The sequence below is a fragment of the Myotis lucifugus genome, unplaced genomic scaffold (assembly GCF_000147115.1).
Source record: "Myotis lucifugus unplaced genomic scaffold, Myoluc2.0 scaffold_7, whole genome shotgun sequence".
Taxonomy (NCBI): Eukaryota; Metazoa; Chordata; class Mammalia; order Chiroptera; family Vespertilionidae; genus Myotis; species Myotis lucifugus.
The window spans coordinates 4,362,035-4,388,367 of NW_005871055.1; the positions used below are offsets into that span (position 1 = coordinate 4,362,035).

Here is a 26,333-nt window from a genome sequence, read left to right on the forward strand (position 1 = left end):
AGGAAGAAAATATATGTTTACTTGAATTGTCTAAAAACCAAATTTTATTGTTCATCACTCCTAGTCCTAGAGCATAAGCTCACGAGCAGATTATTGTTAGCTGACAGTTTTTAGAAAGAGAGAAAACATTCTTAGGATTGTGCAAGTGCAAATATGCAATTTAAAAAGTAAGTAGGAAAGAGCTTTTCTAACATTTTAACAAATAATACTAGATAGAACTCCATTAGCTTAAAAGAAATACATAGGTTTGAAAACTCCCAATTTTCATCCTCATTTCTGAACTTTCTGAAACTGGCAGGCCAATGTATGATTGATATACTGACATTCCAAGACAATGTAAAAAACATTAGGTAGAGCACTATTGGTAACTCTAGTCAATATCTGTTGCCATGTAAGAAGTGATTTTGTATTGATCAAAACTAGGCCAGTAACTCTCTGAATGGCTACCGAGGAGTATGGGGAGTGGTCATTTTCAATTTTTAACTATTTTCAATATCTATCTATTTTCAATATCTAAATTCAATTCTGAGAAGCAGAAAACAATATAAACTAAACAGGATTTAGATTGCAGGATTATTAAAATTATTCCTGTGAAAAGAAATTAACAGTGTTCATAAAAATCACATCAGACACACTTATAAGAATTTCAAGTACTTCCTATGATCCTGTTTAGGCACACCTCTGAACATGGGTGCAGATGTGCTTTTTCCACAGTAAGAATTCGGAATATTGGTACAGTATTATGAAGTGACTATGGAGAATTTTCTCCTTAAAAACTGACCAACGTTTTGTAACCAGGGTCCTTACAATGTCACACCTGGCTTTACCTCCTAAGTTTTATTCCTTAATTTGCATTTTACCCTTCAGTCCATCCCACCATCTCTTTGTCACACTCCTCTTTGTTTGACGCCTGGCATGTCTCCCTGCTTTTGCACATGCTCTGCACTGGTCCTGGGCCCTCCCACTCTGGTCCACCTGCCTATTAGTCTTTGCTCCAGATTCAGCCTAAGTGCCTTTCATAAAAGAAGCTTTTCTGTAACCCTAGGATGAATTAGGTGCCCCTTTGCTATATTTCCACAGTTCTCTACATATCCTGCTATTAAAGTATCAGTCATTTTGTACAATAATTGTTGGTTTATGGATCTGTCTCCAGTTGTGAAAGGCGAATATCAGAATAAAACTTCCAGGAAAAATATGCCGTCTGCTGGTTACTCTGAGATTTTCCCTTGGAAATCTATCTAGAGGGAGGGGCAACAGTAGGTTTACAGCTGTTTGTATAATAATTAATAATGCAAGAATAAACTCTGTGTTTCATATACTCACAATTATAAACCTACTGTTGCTCCACCCTGTTTATTTCATTATACTCCACTTCTAATAGATTTGCAGTGATAAACAGTAGAAAGCTCCAAATTCAAAGTTGGGAAACATCAGCTGTCAATAAACATTTTAATTTCATGATAAAAAGTATTGCCACACTGCTTATCAGAGATAAATGGCACTTAAAGCTGGCTGATTCTTTTATCCTTCAGGCCCCTGAGGTCATTACCATTGGCAATAAAAGTTAAGGGCGATGTCAGATAATCACACAGAAGCACAGCCTCTACAGCCAGGCATTAACCAGCTTATCAAATGGCTCAAATTTCTTTTTGAAAGCATTTTTAATTCTGAGAAGGCAATAACCATTTTTAGTTTTGTGAGGACAAAATAATATGATGATTATCTATCATACTTCAATGTCACTTCCTGAATCCATACCCATCTCATTTCATTCCTGGTCACTTCCGATTGTCAACCTCCCTCCCTTCCCCCCTCTTCCATGTTTATTGAGCACGTTGCACAAGGTAGGTGTGAAAAAATCGCAAGTGAATAAATCTTTGCTATTCAAAAACCACAAGCATGAGCCTCCTTTGGGAGCTTGTTTGCAAATGCAGACTCCCTCTTGGGCCTTCTGATTCAGAACCTGCATTTTCTTTCTTCCAGGTAATTCATATGCACATTAAAGTTTGAGAAGCACTGGAAGAAATTGTTCAATGAAGCCAGGGAACTGGTTGGGAGCCCATCTAAGTTCAGAGATCCTGAAAAGCTGAAATGGAAAGTTGCAGCTGGGACATTAGAGAATATTAGAAAGATCTGATGTGATTCTTAGGAACTTTGAGAATTCTTGTCCCCAAACTCCCTACCCCATTTAAAGAATAGCTGCTATTCTGTCATCTCTACCCTGGAAGAAAACATGTGCAAAAAAAGTTAAAGACTTGGAAATGGGCCTAGAGGTGACTGCAGATCCTTTCAATGGAATGCTGGGCACAGACCAGAGGCCCCTCTCCAGTGCCCCTGGGTGATCTGATTCTACATGAGTGTGAACCTTAACTGTTTTTGATGAGGCTATGTTAAAATGTGGTAGGGAATAGGACATAAATTGTGGAAAACTGATAACAATGCAAATAATTCTTCTCTATAATAATGCAAATGATTTTTGTCCAGTAGGAAATATAAATATTCAGAAAGCAAATTCTTTTTTGAACCAGTTTTAACTTCTTACCGATTCCCTCATTAATTAAAGAGTTAAATAGAATCACTGGCACGTGGTCATTTAATATTTGAAAGGCAGTCATGATTTCACTGTCATCGCGTACTTTAGCACCCATAGAACTGCAAACTCCACGGGGGCAGGGCCCAGGCTGCAGCACAGAGCCCAGGACTCAGCAGGTGGGCACTCGGTGAACTTTTAATCAAACTGATGTCCAGTTAACAAAGGGGGAAAGGAATAAAACTGGTAAGTAGCTATCTTCTACTCCTTTGTGTGCAGAGGCTGATCTGGCCCTAAATTTCAGAAGAGCACATTGGGTAAAAGTCAGGGCATGAACAATGAATATGAAAACACTGGTGGCTGTAGTACCCTTATTTATGGCTGGGTCTTTAGAGGAGCAACTGGAGGGGAGATTCCAGGTTTGAATACAATGTATTGTAAAAGAGAAAAAAAAGAGGGGGGGGGAAGACATTCTATAGCACATTTGTTTTCAAAGACATGGGACACACAGACAGGTGTGCACACGTGTACACACACGTGTACACACACAATGGTGTGTCTATACAGCTGTCATTGATTTCTGGCTTCTGTGATAGCTGGAAGCAGTAGGTCACAGTGTATAGTCACACATTGATGCAAGGAGAATGGGAATTCCAAGATGGCTACAACTGCTACTACCGTGTTTGTAAAATTTCACTGTTCCCTCACACACTGGCCATCCCTACACAAGTCTCCATTTTCTGGCTGCTCAATTAACCATCAAAAGGGGTGGTACCTTAACTATCCTCCAAATCATGAATAGCATAAAAAGCTATACATAGTATTCCTTGCTATCCCCAACACACACATACACACACACACACACACACACACACACACACACACTTTCCCTAATTAATTAGTACCTGTAAAAATTTGAAAACTAAGGGGGGCAGTATGAAAATACACTGATTATTCCTGCTTTGGAGCCATGCAAAATGTTTCTAAGTGAAATGGCATATCTTCCTTTTATGAAGATGAGTAATGTTTGAAGAAGTGATTCGCAAACAGGCTCCCGTGCCCTCAGAAGGAAGTCTGGTTTTTACTAATGGAACTTCCACTTGGCTAATAGTATTATCGATTTTTACATTCTTAGAATCATAAATAGTGGCAGCCATCTCAGCACAACGCTAGCACCACGTCCACCCTTTCTCCCCCTGGCGGGCAGACGCTGGGCCGCTCCGTATGCAACCCAGAGTCCAGTCCCTGGAAATTATGGGTGTTGACCCCAAGAGGTCCAAATTTCTGACAACACATCGGGAAATCCCAAGGGCACTGCTCGCCAAATTTTGTGTCAAAACTTCACCGGATGCACAGAAAAAACTCTCCATTTCATTACATAAAGATTATGTGAAGCTTTCCAAAGCAGGGAAAATACACAAAATATTTTAAGTGCTCTTGCTAGGAGAGATCCTCAGTGAATTAGGATATAATCTCTCCTCACTGTCTGATCAATGTCTTCCTTCCACAGTCCAAACACAGGGTTCCTCCAGGGGTGGATGGTCTGTGTTAGACACTGAAATTCATTATCTTGTCTGCCTGGTGCTACTGTTTCCAATAAAGTGTAATTATGGTGTTATTGAGCTCCTTCTCACTTTCTCAAATATAAACTTTGGTCTGTGAGCACTTCCCAGTCAGTCTTCATTAAGTTGAATTGTCTCAGAACAATGTCTATTTAATCAGCAGGACGCCTGCTAATTTTCTTTTTTAGAATTTGTACTAACGTAACAGACACTGGAGCTCCATGCCTTAGGTACTACACAGTTACACCTCATTGTTTCTTCTGGCTTCAGAAGGCCCTGTGGCCACTGAATGTAGGTTTACTCATCCCAGAAGATTCCCCCGTCTCACCCTGTACTGGCCAGGTGGGGTGTCTGTCTCTCCTGGGATAGCACCCTGCACTTGCCACTTGCAATAGTGGAAGTACAGAGTGCTTTGTAAATTGCCTCTATCACTCAAAAATCTCGAACTAAATGAGGTAGAGGCTTGTATCCTGTTTTCTTTTCCCACGCACTCAGCACAGAGCCAGGCATATGGTAAAGAGCTTGACAAATACTTGTGGAGTGATTGGAATAATGGCCAAGTGCACATCACTTCTCTAACTTTCGGCCATGGGTCATGCCTGGTAGCACTGTTGGCCAGAAATGCAACATGCTTATAGATCCAAATAGCTAAGAAACAAAGAAAGCAAATAGTTTACTGAGCATATATTATGTGCATAGTTTTAGCACTGAGCAGGATGGAAAATGCCTTGTTGGTTGTAATGAAGACTTGGCCTATACAGATTTTGTTAGATAAAACTGATTTTCAAAAAGAAAATTGTAAGAATGAACAAGTACGATGTAAAAATGGGGAAAATGTTTGTACTAAACACAAGATAGCAACATTTCTCTAGGGCAAAAAGAAAAATCCAAGTAGGTATTTTCAGATTGCCTTCCCACTTCTTTCTGACCTAGGCTTCTTTACCTTGGACTTGACTGCATGTGATATCCCCATATCAATGAAATCATCTTCAGGGAAACAGTTTCCTCGGCTCCTCCTGTCTGGCTTTGCAGCATTATAAGGAGCATGAGTGGATTTCATCTCTGAGGCAGCCAATTTCCTAAGCAATTAAATGCTGTTTATATTCCAAGCTCTGTGCTTGGGTTGAAATCATCAAGCTTGATATTACCTGACTGTTGCCTAAGATGTATCCCCAGCTAGTTCATTCTACTGTAACTGCCATCTATTAAAATTTCCAATCTGTTCTCTCTCAAGGGATCACACGGTACGTTTTAAAGGTGCAGCTTCTAAATTTTGCAAATTATACATACATATATATATATATGTATATATATGTATATATATATATATACATATATATTTATATATACACTTTTTTTTAAATGGCAAGGCTTGCCAATTACTTTACCAAACTGACATCCCAATCTGCTATCCTGCTATCCTAACAGGAAGGGCAATGAAGTATTCCTCTGGTATGTGTAGATACTCTCTGTGTTGACTCCTTAAAAAATAACATAATATAGATACCAAACTTCCTGAAATTCCTTCATGAGGTCACAGAATCAAAGTGATAGTTTTTGTCACTCCTAAGAGTGGACACGGCAGAAGCTGATAAATACAGAATGCACTGAATCTGAAAGAAACAAGTATTTGTTCCCAAATCAACATTCCTGGCTGAGGATGTTGCTCTTTCTCTTTCTGGCCACTTGATAAGGCTTCGAGTCTGAATGGAAAAGTGAGAAGATGTATTTATGTTTTATAGGCTTTTTGTCAGAGGGACAGTCATGGCCTCTGTGTCACAATGGGACACTTCAGTGCAGCTGCAGGTTACTAGGGTTCCCAAGCCCAGAACAGGGGATGGGGGCTAGAAGCAGAAGTTTTTTTGTTTAAAAAAACTTTTTTTTTTCAAGCATAGAAAAACTGTTCTTCCTATCTTTCTAAAATAGGATTTGGGCAGTTGTTCATATACTTCCTGTAATGAAAACATCCAATCCACCTTACACATTGACATTTAATACACTGGCTATGCTCTCAAATACTCTAAGGACCAATTGCATCTCTCCCCTCATAAGAACCCTTCAGTGGCTTTTCCACTGCGGGTGGAATAAACCCCAAACCCAGCAGCAGCCTTCAGCCCGCACTCTACGGCCCAGCTGCTTTTCCAGCTTCACGGGCCTCTACGACTTTCACGCAGGCCTCACCTTTGCGAGAGCAGGCCGCACGCCTTTCTCCTTTGGTGTCAAATTCTCTCTGCTTCCTTCTATCTTTATTCCCAGGGCTCCAGCCTCTGACTAATAATGTGTTTATGCCCATTCTTTTTTCGAGGAAAAAATTATCTTGTGTATCCTGCAAAGTTCAAATTCAGCCTCCTCTCTGAAGACTTCCGTCACACTTTCATCAACAGGGTTTGCACTCATTCCTCAGCTCTCAAAGCGCGTTGCTCATCCCTTGAACAATCATGTCACTGACTCTGTATTACCGTTAATCGTTTCCTTGTAGACACCTCTGTGTGGCCGGCGACTGTGACCTATGTAACTCTTACTAAAACCCGACATGCCCAACAACCTGAGGACAGACTGTAAAACACTCAGATGTTGTTCATGTCACACAACTTTGATTAGTAATGGCAAAAAATCTACATACACACCCAATCCTCACTTCAAGACCTGGCCCCTCCCCATTCATTTGTAGTTCACTAGGGCAGGTAATAAAGCCTCCATGTGTTTATCTCTCATAGCATCCAACACAGGAGAGGAACACAGAAAGCATCTGAAGAAATGAAATATGCACACTTCTCGTCCTCATTATCTGGTAGGTGTTAGCAGTGCCCCTTCAACTCCATCTCTGAAGCCAGGAATCCTATTCCACAGGTCTCTTCTGCCCCAGTGCAGAGCGATACGGTTAAGGAAGGCTTTGTGAGGAGCGTGGAGTAGGTGCAAACTCTCCAGAGCAGGAGGAACACCAGGACCGCCTGCCCAAGGTGTAGACGCCAGCCTAGCTCATGCAACACAAGTCGGAGGGCAGTAGCCAGCTTTGGGGCTAGAGCTCATGGCTCTTCTTCCCCACTTTCCAGGCGATTGCTGAGTGGCAGTGCACACACATTCCCAGACCACGGTGACAGTGCTGGAAAAGGGCAGGGCTCTGTCCCAACGGCAGGACCAAGCTCAGCAGAGTCCTTCTTCCCAGTGACCACCCCCGCCCCTCGCCCCCCACACCCGTCATCAGGAATCAGCTCTTGAAGGAACAGAAAAACACACAGGGCTTCGGTGTTGAGGGGCCACAGCCTTTCTCTTTCACTGGGCAATGGCCTCCTACCTTTCAGCTTTTCGGCCAGCAGAGCGGCCTCGTGCTCCGAGTAGTGCATGATGGCCGGCGGGGAGGGCGGCCGCAGCCGGTCCTCCTCCAGCTTGCGCCGGTGCCGCTCCTCGCGGGCGCGCATCCTCTGCTTGCATTCCCACTCGTAGAAGTCATCCCGGGCCTGGGCAAAGTCCACGTGAAGGCGGCCAGAATCTTTTTTGTCCGTGCTAGACCCTAATCGCATCCGGTAACCTGAAACCAATGGAAAGCCTGGTCACATCGCAAAGACGCAGCACCACGGTTTGGTCCAGGCCCCCGATCCAGGTGCACTGAGTGCTGTCATTGTCCTTACGGAGGACACCGTTCCCTTGGAAGTGGGAGGCAGCTTTCCTTCTCCCCTGCGACCCGGAAGCACTGCCAAGTCAGGCTCCTTATAGATTAGGGGACACCACACTGCTCTGAGGTGTCTTGGTCTCCTCCTCATTTGCAAGCCAATGATACCAGGAGGGTGATCTCAAGAACCTGGGGTAACGAACTCCTTCTTCCCTCTGGCTTCCGGGAAGCTCAAAACCAAATCTGACACATAGCTTTTTCCCTCCCTCCTACCTTTTTTATGGCCCTGATTTTATATTTTCAACTTACTGTAACTCTATCGCATAAACTCTCTTAAATTCTTTTTAGAAAGAGATGGAGTAGGAGTAAAGAGTGTCCGTGATATTTAAAGAGATCTACAAAGTAAATTCCACAACACCTCACTCACAGGCTATCACTTTATTCTCCTCAAAAATGTTGCTGCTCAGTTCTCTCTCAGCAGCTGCAAAAGCCACAATTACCAAGGCAATTTTGCAATGCTGTTTTATTTCCACTTATCCTCTGGGGCACACAGGAGAATATTTTACCTTCAATCAAGGGGCCTTGCCGCTGTCTTCCTGACAGCCCTGCAGCAGCTCATCTGGCAGGCAGCACCGCACGGATTGTCCGCACCATCTTTGAAGGCCACAGGAGCCAACACGAGAGCCCGGAGCCAGACCAAATAATGGGCCTGCAAATCTTTGGGGGATTTACTGTGAGCTGCCCAACTTACAAAGATTGTGAGCAGAAATTTGATCTGAGAAATCAACAGAAACAGCACTGAAACCAGACAGCCAAACTTCAAATGAAGAAGACTTGGCTTTGAGGTTGCTCTTCAGTTTGGGGGACTCAGAATTAAAAAACATCAATTCAGGTCCCAGCAGGATGAGGGCTGTCAGGGCCTGCCAGAGGAGAGAACAAAAGCAGCACTTTTGCTGTGTAGGGGCTTTGCAAATAAGACACCACTGTGAAATGCTAGGCCACACTGGGCAGATATTCAAGATCTTGTGGCAGATTTCAATGGATTATCGCAGTATTTTGGGTTGAAACTCAGCTGAAAATCCCTGAAAAGGCTGACTTCTCCCCAGTAGGGCCCTTCACACATTTGAAAAGTTACAAATATGAAACAGATCTCACATCTGATTCCATTATGCCCTTCTTGTGCCTCGGTTTCAACTGTGTTATCTAAAAATGGAAAGACATAACAACAATACCTATCAAAAACTCAAACATCTGATCACAGATGAGCAGAATTAATTCTAAAGCACAGTGTATCTTGGTTGTGGGCCATGGAAATTTAACAAATCTGCAGGCCACATAATATATATATATATATAAAACAGCTGAGCAGGCAGGGCAGCTTGAGACTGGCTAGTGTCCCAACTGCCTAAGCAACTTTCCCTTGCTCATATCCAGACCATTGCTTTTCAGACGTTTCTGGTTCCAAAAAGCACCCTCTCTTTCACCAAAACATCATCATTAAGGCCTTAAAAGAGATCTGACGAGGCTGTCTCTAAAATTAGCTTGGCCTTCAGATGTGAACCCGGTCCTAAAATTAGACAAGCCTTCCATCTGGGCTCAGGCTTGCAGAAGCTCACACGCAGAAGGAGCAGCCCTCCTTCCTTCCTGTTCCTCACATTAATCAGCCTTTCAGATCTTCCTGGGGCTGATGCTGCAGCCTCCACAGGGCAGCAGAGATGCCCATGCACCCGGGCAGGGGGGCTGGAGGTAATGCCTTTGCTGGGGGTTCCTCCTGTCTCAAAAGGGCAGACCAAGGAGCAAGGCAGTGCCCTGCTGAGAAGCAGGACCAGGGTCCAAGCTGGCAAAAATCATAACATCAAGGCATATATAAAGAAGTACCTTCACGTGCCTATGTTGGACATGTTCATCTTTGGCAATGTATTATGGGGTTTCTGATTGGGTCTAAACATTGTGCTCTATTGGTGTTAAAGCACTTTTCATCTACTCTAACCCTCTCATCTAATCAGGTGGGATAAAGTAATAGCTTTATTGGTAGTGCTGGGATTAGAAACAAATCAGTTTGTCTTTATCAACATCAGAACGTTTGTGTTAAAACATTAATAAAATAACCATTTACGTACTGAATGGTTCCTATGTTGCAGATGCCTTGCTAAGCACTTAAAATCCATTATCTTGATTTATTCCCCATAACAACCCTATGAGGTAGTATTGTCACTATCTCAATTTTGCAGATGAGGGAAAGGAGTCTCAGAGGGAGGTTATCTTGCCCAAGGCATGTGAAGCCCAGTGCCAGGCACTCAACCGAGTCCCCAGTTGTCTAATGGATCGCTCCGAGGCTACAGCTCAGGAATACGTGAAAAGTAAAACATAGCTGTCTGTGTGTTGTAAAATATCTTTATCTATGTTCCACCTTCCATCTCCATTTTGGAAAGCTGTCAGATTTTTTCCCCCCTCTTTGAAAGGTTTTATGGGAATAAGGGGTTTAAAGTTCTCCATATCACTATCTTGCTCAGGAAAGTTTCTGCCTTATTGGATTAACCCCAAAGCTTCTGGGGTTTGCAAGAGAATTTCATGGCCGATTGCAGAAATCAGTCTGCAGTAATGTTCAGATGTGCTTTGTTTTGTTTGTTTTCTTCCTATCCTTTTTTTCACCTTGCCCCATTGGTTTTGCCTCAGGAACAGGGAGGTAGTGCCCAGAGGGACTTGCTAAAATATGCAGATTGACAGTGTGAGGAAATTGCAAGGAGTTGAATCTAAAATACATCCTTCTAAAGCAGGGGTCCTCAAACTACGGCCCGACGGGCCACATGCAAATACAAATATTGTATTTGTTCCCGTTTTGTTTTTTAACTTCAAAATAAGATATGTGCAGTATGCATAGGAATTTGTTCATAGTTTTTTTTTAAACTATAATCCGGCCCTCCAATGGTCTGAGGGACAGTGAACTGGCCCCCTATTTAAAAAGTTTGAGGACCCCTGTTCTAAAGCCACATATCAATACCAGCCTGCAATTCTTAGATTGGGCAAAGGCCTTGCAGAGAGACTCCATACACTTGCTCTGACATCCACAGAGCAAAAGGCAGTATTAGGTCTAATTACAACACCTGTAAAAATCTCCCATGTAAATTGGTACCAAAGAAGCAGGGATCATGGGGTGGGCTTAACCAAGATAAATGTACAAACAATTGGGCAATGATACTGGGTCTTTCCCTGGCTCCCACAGACTGCTTTCTGCAAAGAACTGATCTTGATTTAGTCCCCTGGTGTCTAGAAAGTGAATCACTTCTGAAAAACGGAAATTATGCTAAGAGAGTACTTTAATCTCCCAGAGAATTACATCCAATAATCATAATGGTCCTCAGTATTCATAATATTGCTTTTCATCTAATAAGCACTTGAGATCATTAATTAGAAGGTTGATGGAATTCCTAAAGACTGGATGTGGGAAACCATTCCTGCAGCGAGGTGCATTCACAGACTTAAGGTGGAGCTTCTGGCAGCCTAGGGAAAAGGCAGAATCCCTCCTTTTCTAGCCCCAAACTGTAAGGATTTTTATTGTGCATTAAGGCAAGAGGGAATAAACTCACATTAACATCATAAGACATAACAAAATGCCCAGAAAACCCCTTATGGAATGCGAAGTACCAGAAAGGTAAATGGCTTTATCAACCATGAATTCCTCTGCGAAGCGAATGTGGCAAAAATTCTTCTTGCTTTTCCGAATCGCTGTGATATCACCACACTGTTCAAAGACTTCTTGAATAATTTCCTCAGTGGCATTTTCTGGCAATCCTCCCACAAACACGGTCTTACAGCCAGGAGGTCGTTCTCTTGTGGAAGGAGGTGGAAGATCTAATAATTAAGCACAAGAAACAGAGGGTTTTGCCTTTGATTTCTTTGCGCTCTTTTTTTCCGGTTCACCTGGCAAAAGTAAAACTCGCAGAGTAACTGTCTCCACTCTGGATAATGATAAATTTCTACACCGACTTACATTGATCATGGGCTGTCTTGTTTTTCAGTTCCTCTCCCCTCCTCCTCCCAACTTTCTTTTCTCTTTTTGTTCATTTCTACACAGAGTAGCTAGGCTTGTCCGTGAACAAAGATAAAGCAAATGTTAGCATAATTTCATTTCTCCTTCATAATATGGAAACCCAGAAAACGAGGAAAAATCCTTTGCAAGGTACAAAGCATGATGAAATGACAACATGATGAAAAGCCTCGGTTCGCTATCTGCTTTGTCTTGTTGCGGGATACGGAAGCAGCAAGGCAGAACGCAGAGAGCCGAACCTGAAAGCTCGCGCGGTACTTACTTGGCTGGGAAACCCCGGGCCTGAAAACAACTTTTTTTTTTTAGTATTATTCACATTGAAATGAGCAAACTATTAAATTTGGGGAAGGCTGTATAAAAAGATAAAATGTACACTGTCACAACATTTTACCTAGTTTATATGTAGATTACTAAAGCAATCTCCTGAAAAGTCCACTTAAAAAAGGCAACACTGATTAATATGAATAAAAAAAAAATCCTAGCTATTTAAACCCATAAACTTAGTATCTGAGGCTAAATTAAAAAAAAAAATTCTGACCCACTTATTTCATCAAATGTATGTTTCCTTCAAGCAAATGCAATTTGGCCCAGGAAGTCTGAGATGCAGGCTCCCCCCAAAATTGCTAACCGCCAAATTAATTCAATTTTCCATCTAGCAAAAAAACATTTCAGAGTTTTTCTCCCGCAACTGTGAAGATGGATGGAAGTGCTCACATATTTCACACTATGTTTTGCAGCAAAAGTCAGACCTCATTGCATGCAAAAAGATTCTTAATGCTGGATATATAGTTCCAAATCACAGGTACTGCCTTTACGGTGTTGAGTCAGCTCATGGACAGACATATGGACATATCCCAACACATGCATTCTAATCTAGAGACAAAGAACTTCTGTGGAATGGATCCCCACTCTAGAATCTATGTGGAAGAATTCTGAGTCACATCTGAAAATGAATGCAATGCTATAATAAAAACAAAATAGTAATTTAAATTGATAAGCAAACATTTCTCACAGACATCACTTACTTGGATTTTGAGGGAAAAGAGTGCAACTCTTGCAGTGGATTATTTCTTTGATGACAGTTACTTCTGTTGGCGGCGGGGGTGGTACCAGTCCCAGGCCTGGGATCATTGGGTTAATGGGGGTGATTCCAGTCATCATGTTGAGGCCTGGATCAAAGCCTGGTACACAGATGGAGTCTGGAAAGAACACAACATAACATTTTGGCTGGAGGATCTGAAATCTTTTACATTTTTCTAAAAATATCATTTGACTTTATGGTTTTTATTTTTTAGGAATTTCTCCTAGCACTGTAGAAAGCTATTCCAGAATGGGTGAGGAGAAAATAAAAGATGAACTTAAAACTACATGAAAAATAAATTATACTATTTAAAACACTAACATGGCAGAATGGGACACAGCATATTAAAGTGTAAAACCATGTACTATGAAGCTTTGCTATTATTGTGAATGCGATTTCTGTTTCTTAACACTGATGTATTATTTACACTGCTTTATGACCCAGGATGTAGGAAGAAATATCATTTAATATTGAAGTGGCCTGTGAATCTAATTGTCAACCTACTTTTATCTGAAGAGACTTCTTACCCAATTGACCTAGATTTAGAAAAGTTCAATTTATATGTGCACATTTTATAATGATGCATCCAGGTCCAACCTAACCCATTTTCCCCAAGAAATAAAAAAAAAACACACAAAGAGATATTATAATTACTACAGATGGGTTAAATACATGCACGCATAAAATTAACTATATACATTTTTTATTGTTATAGTATTACATGTCTCCTTTTCCCCCCAATTAACCCCCTGCCACTCCCACCCCCGAGGACAAGCCCCACCGCCCCAGTGTCTGTGTCCATTGGTCATGCTAATATGTATGCATACAAGTTCTTTGGCTGATCTCTAACCCCCTCCCCTCCCCGCCTTGAGCAGACCTTCCAACTATATACATTTTAAAAAAATATTTTATTGACTTTTTACAGAGAGGAAGGGAGAGGGATAGAGAGTTAGAAACATCGATGAGAGAGAAACATCGATCAGCTGCCTCCTGCACACCCCCAACTGGGGATGTGCCTGCAACCAAGGTACATGCCCTTGACCGGAATCGAACCTGGGACCCTTCAGTCCACAGGCCAACGCTCTATCCACTGAGCCAAACCGGTTAGGGCCCAACTATATACATTTTTTAATCATACTTTCTTCCGGTAATTCAATTAGCAAATAACTGACCATCCTTCTGAAATCTTTATTCCCTGTATAAAAAAACAAATTTATGTCCTTATAAAAATTTGAAGGAGGCAGCAAAAAAAAAAATGAGTTTTCCAATATAAGCACTGAATTGTTCTTTTAGTGTGATAAAGAAGCAAGTAATTTCAAAGGTGATATAAAGGGACTTTGTTGTTTTCTTTTTTAAATAAGTAAGACTTTTCTAAGAGCAGGGGCTGTTCAAATGTACTGAGTTTCTAGAGTAGCTGCGAGGGGATCCCCCTCCTGGGAGATCTGTTTGCAGAAAACAGACACTCCCACTGGTGGTGTGATAATGTTCCCAGAAAGACAAATAGTAGCACAGATGCCACCAGGCGTAGTAGTCATGGTGACCCTCCACCACAGTCCTCAGGGATGACATTCCCTTCTCTTACTTTTCCTACTTTTTCTCCCTCCTTCTTCTACATCATTCTTCCTTCCTGCCTCCTCTCCTCTGTGGTTCCCAGGTACTGCCTGGGCCTGGGCCCTGCACAGCCTTGCTCTTTCCTCACCTGTACTGAAAGGTCACATAAGCCCAGAGGCAGATGGAATGACAACTGCACCTGGGTTTACTAAGCCATCCCAGAGCGTGTAGAAGGACCCACATATGCTCTTCCTTTCTGGGAAAAGGCTTATGATAGCTTTTCCCCAGCCACCCTGGATATTTCCACTCCTCCTCTGGGCCGCACAGAATAAGCAGGGTGATGCTAATCTATAATCCCAGGAGGACTGCTGTCCCATTTATTAAATCCATTTAATTTGATAGTGTATCACCAGGGCTTCAGCAAAATGAGGTTGTTGTTGTTGTGTTTTTATTTACTTATTTTTAAATTCTCATGTGAGGATATTTTTCCATTGATTTTTAGAGTGGAAGAAAGAGGGAAAGACAGAGATAAATAACGATGTGAGAGAAACCCATCCATTCATGCCTCCTGCACAAGCCCTGACCAGGGCCGGGAAGGAGCCTGCAACCAAGGTGCATGCCCTCGACTGGAATTGAACCCAGGACCCTTAGGTCCGCAGACCACTGAGCCAAACCAGCTAGGGTGAGGTTGTTATTTTATTTTAAATATTTATTTTTGTGGTTTTTTTTAACCCTAAATATAAATGCAAAATAAGCATTGTCTTTGAAAGTAGCCACCTTGGCATTCTAGTCACTTCCTCTATAATTATGATTCTCATTTTCTTCATCTGTAATGGGATTTTTGACTGGAGAATTTTCTGGAGCACTAGCATTCCAGACTCCAGGGCTCTGTGCTGATGTTGCTCAAAACCACGGTTTTACCAGAGACATACTATAAACATTTGGAAGTAACAGAGACAAGACTCACACTTGGGTTATTCATTTGAAATCCTCATAGTTTCATAGATCTTATTCCCACTTTACCGGTAAAGAAATTGAGGCTTAAAGCATTCAGTGACATTTCCAGCATCACAAAGCAAACGTGGCAGAGTAGGAACTAGAGTCCGGGTCTCTGCTCCATGTTTAAACAGGTCTCTTTTTAACTACTTCAAAGTTTCCACCGAGAATGACCCAGCTTGACCGTTCACCTAATACATGCCACTACTAGAAATTTACTCTTTAAAAAAATCAAGACGTAGCCTTCTGATCCCCAGGCCAATTCTAAAGGAAAAGTTCCAGAACACAATGGTTCTCAATGTCATCATCACTGAAATAACATACTGGCTTTCACAGTGAATATATTAGAAATAAAAATGGGAATATCAGCAAGTTTATGCCTTTACTTAAGCTCATTCCAAACATAAGCTTTGCCCGTCTCTTTCCTGGCCTGTCCCTCACTATTGTTTGCCAATCCAGGGTGATTTAAGGCTGAAACCGCTCAGGGCTGCAAACCCTGGAATGAGAGCCCGTGAATGATATTAACCAGATGTTTCCCACAAATGAGATGAGAAGCCCAGTGCCTGCAGGCTGTTTTGGTTGTAACAGACTTCTGTTCTCTTTATGAAGGCCCCATAAATAAATAGTCAGAAAGGGGAATGAAAGACACTACTCCTGAGCAAAATATTTAAATGTACAGCAGGCATTACTTGGCTTTTTCCGAGACACCCAGAGAAGAAACTCTGGGGCTTAATGGAATCTACATGGTGAGTGCGCTAACTCGAAAAGAGCTTAGAAAGGAATTAACACCTAAATTATGTTGGACCCCAAAGGATCTGAAATTCAGTATTTGAGGAAGTAGGGAAGGATTAAACTTTTTTTTTAAAGTACCACTACTTTTTAACAATATATGAACAGATGAAAATTGCTTTCTCAAAAGCACAGGAACCTACTATGTACTAACTCGTTAAAGCCAATGCACTATTTCCGAAAGTCTGAGAAAGATACACACATAGGACGACACAGGTGAGGAGAAAATGTTCGCTCTGAGAGTCAGTTCCTTGCTAAGAAAAGGCGCCCCTGTGAACTTCAGAGATAATGAGCTATAATCCCACTCGGGGAAAAGAGGAAGAAGGCTTAAATTGCAGCAAGAAAGAATCCAATTAAGTATATGGTAGAACTTTCTTTTAGAAACTGCACTTGAACAAGAGGGAGGGTTATTTATTTCCAGGACTGCGGCCCTGTCAGCTCCTCTCTGTATTGCTGACTATAGGCACAGAGGCAGCAAGGCCAAAGCTCAGCAATGTTTCTTTTTAGTTGTCTTTTCCCAACCGAACAAGACAAAAACAGAAACAAATATCTCATTCACTGGTTCATACGTAGTCCAGTGTTTAACAATTAGATGGACATTTTTCAGAGGGCCGTTGGGGTTTTGTATTCAGGACTTTGGAGGCATGGTGGTTTCATTCATTTGTTCATTCACTCACTCACTCATTCATTCATTCAGTGTTTACTGGGCACATACTATTGCCAGGATCTGGAGTCACAGTGGTAACTGTAATATGTTCCCCACTTGGGGAAACAACTGGGTTTGAGGAGAACAAAAAGGATGGGCACCAAACTCAAGAGAAGAGCTAAAATATGATCTGAGGCTCAAAGGATTAAAAGAGCCATCCAGGAAGGGACCTGCCCAGGAGAGCCTGAGTGGTCTGGGAATTCCAAGTAGTTTCCTAAGTGAGCACTCAGTAGAGTGGCTACAATGTTCTGAGGAGCCATGGGAGTCAGATCAGATCAGAAGCCACCCTGCCATTCAAGCTAGTAGATCGAGCCTTATTCTTTCTGGGGTGGCAGCAACTCAATGTCAGTCAGATGTGCACTTGGCCTGGCCAGAGGCCCATACTGACTGGGCTGCCCTCCCTCCCTCCTTCTCTCTCTGTCTGCTGACCCTAAAAGGCTTGCCCCTTTTCTGCCTTAGCAAAGAGTCTCATTTGAGGTGAGAACTAGACCCGATTGGAAGAAAGGTAATAGAAGCGAGTCTCCAGTCAGGGCTGGGCATAACTAGGTTGGGTGTAAGCATGGATCCTGGGCTAGGCTGGGCTGCAGCTGAGGGGACACAGGTAAGTTGTCAGCGCCAGGATCAAGTCTGGCCCAGAAAGTAGGACATAGTGCTCTAAGAGAAAAATACAAGAGAGGCAGCAATCAAGCCAAGTGGTAGCACTGCACGTTTAGTCCTGGGTAGGGATTGTTAGCAGCAGACACAAGACCAGTCTAGGCAGGCCAATGTGCCAGGGGGTCACTGGGCACCTGTCACTGGGCCTGAATCCCCCAGGTCTAGGGTTCTGACTCAGGTCAGGGGGAACTGAGGTTTGGCAATAACATTACAGTGTCACAGGTCAAGAAATACCAGGTAATCATGCAGGTTAACTGAGTTGTGACTCAGTCTGGGGAAGCAAGACAGGGTCCAGACACCAGAACCGAGGCCTGGGGTTTGGGATGGAGGCAGTTCCAGTTATCAGTCCTGGGACACAGGGCAGAGCCTGACCAGTGTCAAGCCCAGCTAGATGCTGGGTCCCAAAAGGCAGGGCTCCAGGGCCCCCTTCCTCCTCCATGAGACCCAGATGAGACCTCAAGTGCATGGAGAGGCTGAGCACGTGGGAGCAGCGCCCAGGACTTGTGCCGGGCAGAGGGGCAGACGAGGAGCTCTGACGCGCCTGCAGTGGCTCCTCTCCCTTCTCCAGAAGAATTATGGACCCAAAATATGATCTATCCTCACTCAACATGAAACCACAAGATACATATTCTGTTTACTGGAACAGGATGGAGAAACCGTTTCTCACAACAGTGTCCCATTGCAATTTCCAAGCCCTGTTTGACTGTGTCAGTTAAGATCATGAACTATTACAGTAATGCTTTTTTTTCAGTTCCATGTCCTCCTTTCTCAAATATTCTTAAAATTATTTCATGATCAACAAAGGAAGTAAAAGGCTCCGGTCACAGCTGGTTCCTTCACCTCTCTGGGCCCTGGGTCTCCATCAGGTGAATGCGAACATAAACACCAGACAAACTTGCTCCACAAAATGGGGGCATCAGAGAGGCCAGTCTGTGCAAAAGCAGTTATCAAAGTGCTAAGGTGCTGAGTCTGCAGTCCAGTGCACCTGTGATGAGGTCCTGGGTTGGCCACGCCCTGGCTTTGTGACAAGTAATCTTTCTAAGTTTGATTTATAATATCTGTAAAATGGGGATAAGCATATTTAAATGTTAATATTCTTGTGAGGATGAAAAGGGATTAAAAAAACCCAAAATTTTTAACCTAAATGTCCAGCACATGGTAAATACTCAGTAAATGGTAGCAATTACTTACAACATTAATACATGTATATGGTATGGAAAATAATATAACATTGTCTACACATAGAGGATCATGATGATGACGGCAAAGTGTTTCGTTTGACAAACATGTGAGTGCCTGCTAGGTGCTCTATGTTTTTCTAGGTACTTTGCCTGAAAAGGCATTATACAGTATGAGTCCTTCCTTCATAGAAGTGAGAGTCCAGTGGCAGAAACAATAACCAGAAAATGACAATACAGTATGACAACTTTCGTGAGACATTTGAATAAGAGGTGCTATGGAAACACAGAGAAGGGGCCATGAAAACCAATCTGGGTTGGGGGGCTGTTATGGGTTGAATTTTGTCCTCCTGAAAATATATTTTGAAGAGCTAATCCTTCTGGTACCTGTGAATGTTACTTTATTTGGAAATAGGGTCTTAACAGATGGAATCAAGTTAAGATAAGGTCATACTCAATTAGGATGTCCCTATGTAATATGACTGGTGTCCTTATAAAAAGAGAAGAGCCCTGGTTGGTGCGTTCAGGTTAGAGCGCCAGACTTGCACAGAAGGGTTACAGGTTCAATTTCAGGTCAAGGGCACGTACCCAGGTTGTAGGTTCGCTCCCTGCCCCTGATTGGGGCCTGTGCGGGAGGCAACCAATCCATGTGTCTCTCTTACATGGATGTTTTTCTCTCTTTCTCGCCCTTGCTCCCTTACCCCCTTCCACTCTCTCTGAAAAACAATGGAAAAAATATTCTCAGGTGAGGATTAACAAAACAAAACAAACAAAAAAAGAGAGAGAGAAGAGACATTGACAGACAGACAGAAAGACTGCCATGTGACAATGGGACAGTGATTGGAGATAAGGAGCTACAAGCAAAGGAACACCAAGGACAGCAACAACAACAACAACAAAAACAGAAACTAAGAAAAAGGCATAAAACAGGTTCTTCCCTAGATCTTTCAGAACGAGGATGGCTCTGGCCAACACCTTGATTTCTGGCTTCTGGCCTCCAGACTGTGAGAGAAGACGCCATCCAATTTGTGGTACTTTGTGGTGGCAGACCTAAGAAACTAAACGGGGGATAATATCATAGAAGGAATCCTTGAGGAGGTGACAGACAACTTTAGTCTTAAAAAGGATAACTTCTATGTATGCAAATAGAATGTAAAAATGGTATTCCCCAAATATACGCATCGGAATAAGCAATGCAAAGATATTCTAAAGCAGTGGTTCTCACCTCATGTTGTGACCCAACCATAAAATTATTTTCGTTGCTACTTCATAACTGTAATGTTGCTACTGTTATGAATCGTAATGTAACTATCTGATATGCTGGATGGTCTTAGGTGACCACTGTGAAAGGGTCGTTCGACCGCCAAAGGGGTCACGACCCACAGGTTGAGAACCGCTGTTCTAAAGGTCCTCTTTGGAAAAATATTAAAAACTAGTCCTCAGGAGGCAGAATTGCTCCTATGTTTTCCCCTTTGTGAAAAGACAAACTTTGAAGATTGTTACCTAGTTATTGAGGACAAATTAACCACTCAGCTTATAAATTAACATATTAGTGTACTTATAAGTAAATGCCAACAAGCAGAATCTTTAAGAAAGTAAAATTAGCCCTAACTGGTTTGGCTCAGTGGATAGAGTGTCGGCCTGTGGACTGAAAGGTCCCAGGTTCAATTCCGATCAAGGGCATGTACCTTGGTTGCGGGCATATCCCCAGTAGGGAGTGTGCAGGAGGCAGCTGGTTGATGTTTCTCTCGCATTGATGTTTCTAACTCTCTATCCCTCTCCCTTACTCTCTGTAAAAAATCAATAAAATATAGTTTTTTAAAAAAGAAAGTAAAATTAAAAACTCTTCAGTGATCTTTCCAAAGAGATCCAGAGGTGGGGAGATGTGTCTTCCATTGAAACCCAAAATGTATATCCAAAGTGAGTTCCTGGAGCCCTGCTGTGCACACACTACAAACAAAACCTCATTCTGTCAATAAACCCCTGTCTCCTTTGACCAGTGATGCAAACAGAGGAAATGCAACCTTCAATGGATACTTAAGTAATGTTGACTTGAGTGGGGAGTTATGTGTCCATATTTGAAAAGATGACACGACACACAATGAAGAGACTTTCATAACTTCTGACCAAAACTGGTGCAGAGAAGAGCTGACTGCTGAAAGAAGTCTGTCAGATCTTTCCAGCAACCTGCACATGAAGCCTGCACTCAGAACCAGATTTGTTTTGAGTGGGCAGGAGGGGAAAGCCTGTCAAAGATTCTATGAAATTCACTTACACTGGGCCAGGGACTTGAATTGACACCAGAGCAATTCTGTGCAGAGGCCTGAGCTGTCACACTCAGAGTAAGTCACTCTGTGTTTCCTGAACCTACTGAAATACACTCTCCAGATGCAATGGGCCTCATAGCTCAGGAATAAAAATCATGCCGGCACATATCAGTGAGGCATGGAGGGGATCACTTTGACAGGAAGCAAAGGCCATTGGGCGTTACCAAAGATCCTGCCATTTCAAAGCTGAGAGACTTGGACATTTCCTAGTCCTACCCCCCCTTGATTGAGAAAATTGAGGCCCAGGAGGTTAGTGACTTGCCCAAAGTCTAGTTAAGAGTGGAGCTGGAATTAGAGTCAAGAGTCCTGCTGCTTCATCACTGTGACTTTGAGTTCTCCAACATCACTCCACTCTGTCTTCCTCAAGACACATCTAGTGACGATACATTCACTGTCTCCCAAAGTGGCCCATTTTATTTCTTATTAATTTTTCCAATGAGAGATTTATCCCTCATCTGTTGACTCAGAACCTGATATCATGTAGTGAAATCCATTGTCTGTATTCTGCACTCCTGGACTATACTCACAGGTAATTCTCTTTCCTACCATTATTGACCAGATCCATGAAGAAAGCTCACAAGAATAGCCGAGTCTTCTCTCAGCCAGCCTCACCACCCTGATTCCTTTAATCCTTCCATGTAATAACTCTCCTTCTCTAAAACCCACTTTTGAAGACATCTAAGATTATCCCCAGAAATGGTACAGGTAGAAAGGTGTCCCACCACCTGTCTGGAGGGCCAATAGCATCCTGGGCCCCACCACCCATGCACGAATTCATGCACCAGGCCTCTCGTAGATAGGCCTATGGGGTCCTATGGGGGGGGGGGCGGATGCTATTGGCCCTCTAGGCAGGTGGTGGGACACCCTTGCTGGCCCAGGATCTCTCTACCTTTCGGAATCCTAAACTTTATATTTTTTATGGACTTGGAACTAAACACCATGGTCATGTTTGAAGGCTTACTTTGTGTCAGGCCTGTGTTGAAGACTTCACATCACGTCTTTAAGTGAATCTTTCCCACAGTCCCCGTCACAGCTGACACAGGTCTAATGACCTCATTCAAGTAAACCACAAGTCTTGTCTAATGGCACAGTGCCATTATGCAACCTTGAGGAAGACATTTTGAAACAAAATAAAAGAGTTTACATTGACTTTCCCAAAATCTATCTTCATAGGTTTTCTTCCTGTTTCAAATTTTCCCTCCTGACCCTCAATGTCTATATATTGTTAAGACAACCCTTTCTTAAAGTTCCTGTCCCTTCTAATCCACCAGCACATTTCTCTTCAAAGGTCAGACTCAGCCACAGAAGCAGAGAAAATCCTCTTAGACAAATCCGTTTAGACACCTTCCCTAACACTGACTTCTTCTGAACCCTTGTTGTTGATTTCCAGTTTTGAGGGCCATTGCCAAATCTCATTGCATGTGCGGTCATTCTTAATTCCTTGTGTTGGAGGCTCATGCTAACTTATTTTCCCTGCTCTGTGACCTGCTGGTACCTGCTCACTTGTTCTACATCTTGTCTGAATGTACTCCATAGCAAATCATTTGCAATATCGGGGCCATGCATCCTACCATTCTTGGTAGACATGCTTGAGCAGATTAAGTAATTTGAGGTGAAGGTCTGCCTATTTCCTTCAGTGGTACTCTCCCTTCCTCTCAGTTCCTAGTTTAAAAACCATCATATGCCAAGACTTTTCAAACAGACCTACCTTTGAATGGTTTTCTACATCATCATTTTTGTCCCCATTGCTATTTAGGTTCTCGTTTGGAGTATTGCAAAAGCCTCTTTCTGTGCCCAGAAGCTATAGCTTCTATATCTTCCTCCCTCTTCTTCTGCCCTTTCCTCCTCCCATCCCTCCCTCCACACCCTTCTCATACGCCTGGACCTGGGATCAGCCAGTGGTGCCACAGAAAACCCATGAGAATAGACTCTAATTGGGGCCTCTAAATTACTTATTTTGAAATTCTTTTCACATCCCTATCTCATTAGCTGATGATTAATTTTCTCTCTGTACTATGTTACGTGACTTTGTACAGCAGGACTGTTATATAATGATTTTTTAAAAAGCACTGAATAGGCGCTTGGTGTTCTCCACTTTGTCCTGACAGGCTCATGGCAGAGGAGCAAAAAGTAGAGGAAAAAGACTGTTGAATCTTAAGAAATATCTTTGAATATTCAGCCAAGCACATTAAAAGCACTCCTTAATTAGATAATTGTAATGATCTATTTATCCATTTATCTGTCTATCTTTCTAAGGTGGGGGGGGATACTCTAGGTATATGTTGAAAGACTAAATAATTTATGTCAACATATTTCTTTCTGGCATTCAATGCCTCCTTGCTTTGTTGTACTGACCCCTTTCTTTGAAGTCAGGATAAGAGCTTGGAGTCATATTGATGCCAAGCCCACTACAGTCAGTGGGGATGACAGCAGAGGTGGCATTTCCCAGCACAGAAACATCTTCGTAGGGATCTTCCCTTTGAAACCTGCATCTTTTCAAGGCAACACGGAAGGTATCACCTTTTGATTTCATTTATTGACCTTGGTTTCAGTTTACAAAGCATCTGGGAGATAGGTAACATCTCATAAATTTAAACAAGAACAAAGGAAAGCTTATTCAATATTTAGGTTCAAAGAAAACATTCACATCTTATTATTTTAAACAATTTATGTAGGTTTCAATTTAAACTTACTGTTTGAAGGCATTGAAGCAATACAGAGTTGGTCTCTTTAAATAAGATCAGCACAGAGCTGTGGACTTGGGAAAGAAAATAAGCCTATTTTAAAAGTAAACACACCATGAGTGCTCCTAAAGGAAACTGCAGATCACATGCTGTTTTTAAATAACAGGGTAGTCTATATTAATTTAATTTTTCTACTAGACTGTGTGGGAAAGGACAACTGGCTGACTCATCATCACCTTATCTATCACGACCAACACAGTCCTTGGCACATAGTATCACCGAAAAGAACACTTGTCAAATGAATGAACGAAATTACAGAGTTCACACTAAAGGGACAAGATAATGAAATATTTGGTTGTTCAATCCACAATATCACCACGTGAATTCACATAAGGTTCTAGAGCAAATGATGGCTGCATTCTTTATATTCACCTTATTAACTGAACAATGGGAGCCTTGAGGGTTTCTGCTGGGTGTGCCTCTTATTATCATTAGAAAATGTTGATGATTTTACTTACATGTTACAGATAATGAGACTGAGAGGCACAAGGATTGAGGTGGTGCTCAGGATCACAGACTCCACCGATAGGACTGTTCTCTGAGCTCTGGTTCACACACCTCTGTAAGACGGCACTCGGACTCACCCTCCTGCCAGCCCACGGCTGCAGAAACACAGACCTGATCTTAAAGGAATGAGATGGAGAGGCAGGAAATGGAAAAAATAAAGGAAATGTAGATTATGGGTAAGAATGAGGAAATAAGGGCAAGAAATAGAGTTGAAGAGGGAGAGAAAGGGGAGGGAATCTTTTCTCCGGGAAAGACAGATGAGGGATAGTCTGAATCCCAGGTTCAAAGACAGGTTCAGCCTCTTGCCCAACTGCCTAGCTTCTCTACATCTCAGTTCTTAATCTGCAAAAGGAGAACGAAAAATCATGCAGTGGTTCTCAACCTGTGGGTCGCGACCCCTTGGCGGTCGAACGACCCTTTCACAGGGGTCGCCTAAGACCATCCTGCATATCAGATATTTACATTACGATTCATAACAGTAGCAACATTACAGTTATGAAGTAGCAACAAAAATAATTTTATGGTTGGGTCACAACATGAGGAACTGTATTTAAAGGGCCAGAAGGTTGAGAACCACTGACTTATAGGGTGGTTGTGAAGATTAAATGAGTTGAGATATATAAAGAGCTTAAAAGAGTGGCTGGTACAGTGGAAGCACTAGATGCATATTAGCTATCCCTTTAATGATGAATATTATATATATTTTGATGTGTCCAACTATGGATGTGTGTTATACAGTATACATATTACAACATTACCTTCCTTTAAGAAAAAGGTATATGCCAATTCTCTGTTGCTCTCTAAGTTAATATTTTATTATCTACGAGAGGCCTGGTGCATGAATTCATGCATGGGTGGGGTCCTATGGGGTGGGGGCCCAGGATGCTATTGGCCCTCCAGGCAGGTGGTGGGTCACCCTTGCTGGCCCAGGATCCAGATCCATCCCACTGACATTCACGCTGGTTGTTGGGAACCACCTGGCAGCCACTTTTATATTGTTTCTTCCTTGCGGAGTGTCTAGGGAGGGGAAGCAGCCCTGGCGCCAGAGGCTGACTTCCAGGAGGCCAGTGGTGCTGTCAGGAGTGTGCCAGTGGCGCTGGTCTGTTGGTGCCTGGCCCGTTCTCTGGAGATTGGACCTGAAGGACTATTGAGGGAGTGAGTGGCTGCCCCTGGCTGGTGGGCTGCAGGGACAGGTTGGTCAGCTGGGCATCGATCCTGCTGTGGGAATGCACTGACCACCAGGGGGCAGCTCCTGTGTTGAGCATCTGCCCCCTGGTGGTAAGTGCACATCATAGCGACTGGTCGTTCTGGTCATTGGTCGCTTAGGCTTTTATATATAGAGATTCTAATTTCAAGAAGTGATTCTTTTTTTTAAAAAAAATTATTTTTATTGATTGTAGAAAGGAAGGGAGAAGGAGAGATAGAAACATCAATGATGAGAGAGAATCATTGATTGGCTCCCTCCTGCACGCCCCTTACTGGGGATCAAGCCCGCAACTTGGGCATGTGCCCTTGGCCAGAATCAAACCCAGGACCCTTCAGTCCCCAGGCCAATGCTTTATCCACTAAGCCAAACCGGCTAGGGCAAGAAGTGATTCTTTAGGTGGAAATCAGGAGGGTCTTCTAGGAAAACAACTGAGGAGGCAGTGCCATATGGTTTCCCCACAGGAGAAATTGCTCCCACTTTAATCTTAAGTAAAAAGCTTCTCCCTCTCCCCAAGGACCCAAGGCATTTCTCTGTGTCTGGAAATGGGAATTACAGAATTCAGAGCTGTTTCCTCTCTGCTTTTTGTTCCAGGTAGGTTAGGTGTTAAAACCATACATGCCAACTGTGTGTTCATTCATATACTCAGCATATCTGCTTTCCCCTTAAACTTAGTTTTCTCCTTTGTAACCCTACATTTTTAACTTAAATGAATATGTCTATGTTATTAAGCTTTTACACACCTATACACACACACACACATAACAGATGTGTTTTTAATACATTCATATGCTGCTTAATGGTAGGGATATTCTCTAAGAAATGCTTCTTTAGGTGATTTTGTCA

At 42.6% G+C, this 26,333-nt stretch overlaps 1 protein-coding gene across 1 annotated transcript in view; it reads right to left on the bottom strand.

Moving 5' to 3' along the window:
* ENOX1 (ecto-NOX disulfide-thiol exchanger 1) overlaps positions 1–26,333 on the bottom strand; it is a 215,958-nt gene that overhangs the window by 145,874 nt on the left and 43,751 nt on the right. Inside the window, exons 3-5 of the mRNA XM_023747906.1 lie at positions 12,776–12,949; positions 11,348–11,554; positions 7,388–7,621 (exon numbers count right to left, since the gene is read on the bottom strand). Of these exons, the coding sequence (XP_023603674.1) occupies positions 7,388–7,621; positions 11,348–11,554; positions 12,776–12,949 (615 nt within the window). The remainder of the gene's footprint in view (positions 1–7,387; positions 7,622–11,347; positions 11,555–12,775; positions 12,950–26,333) is intronic.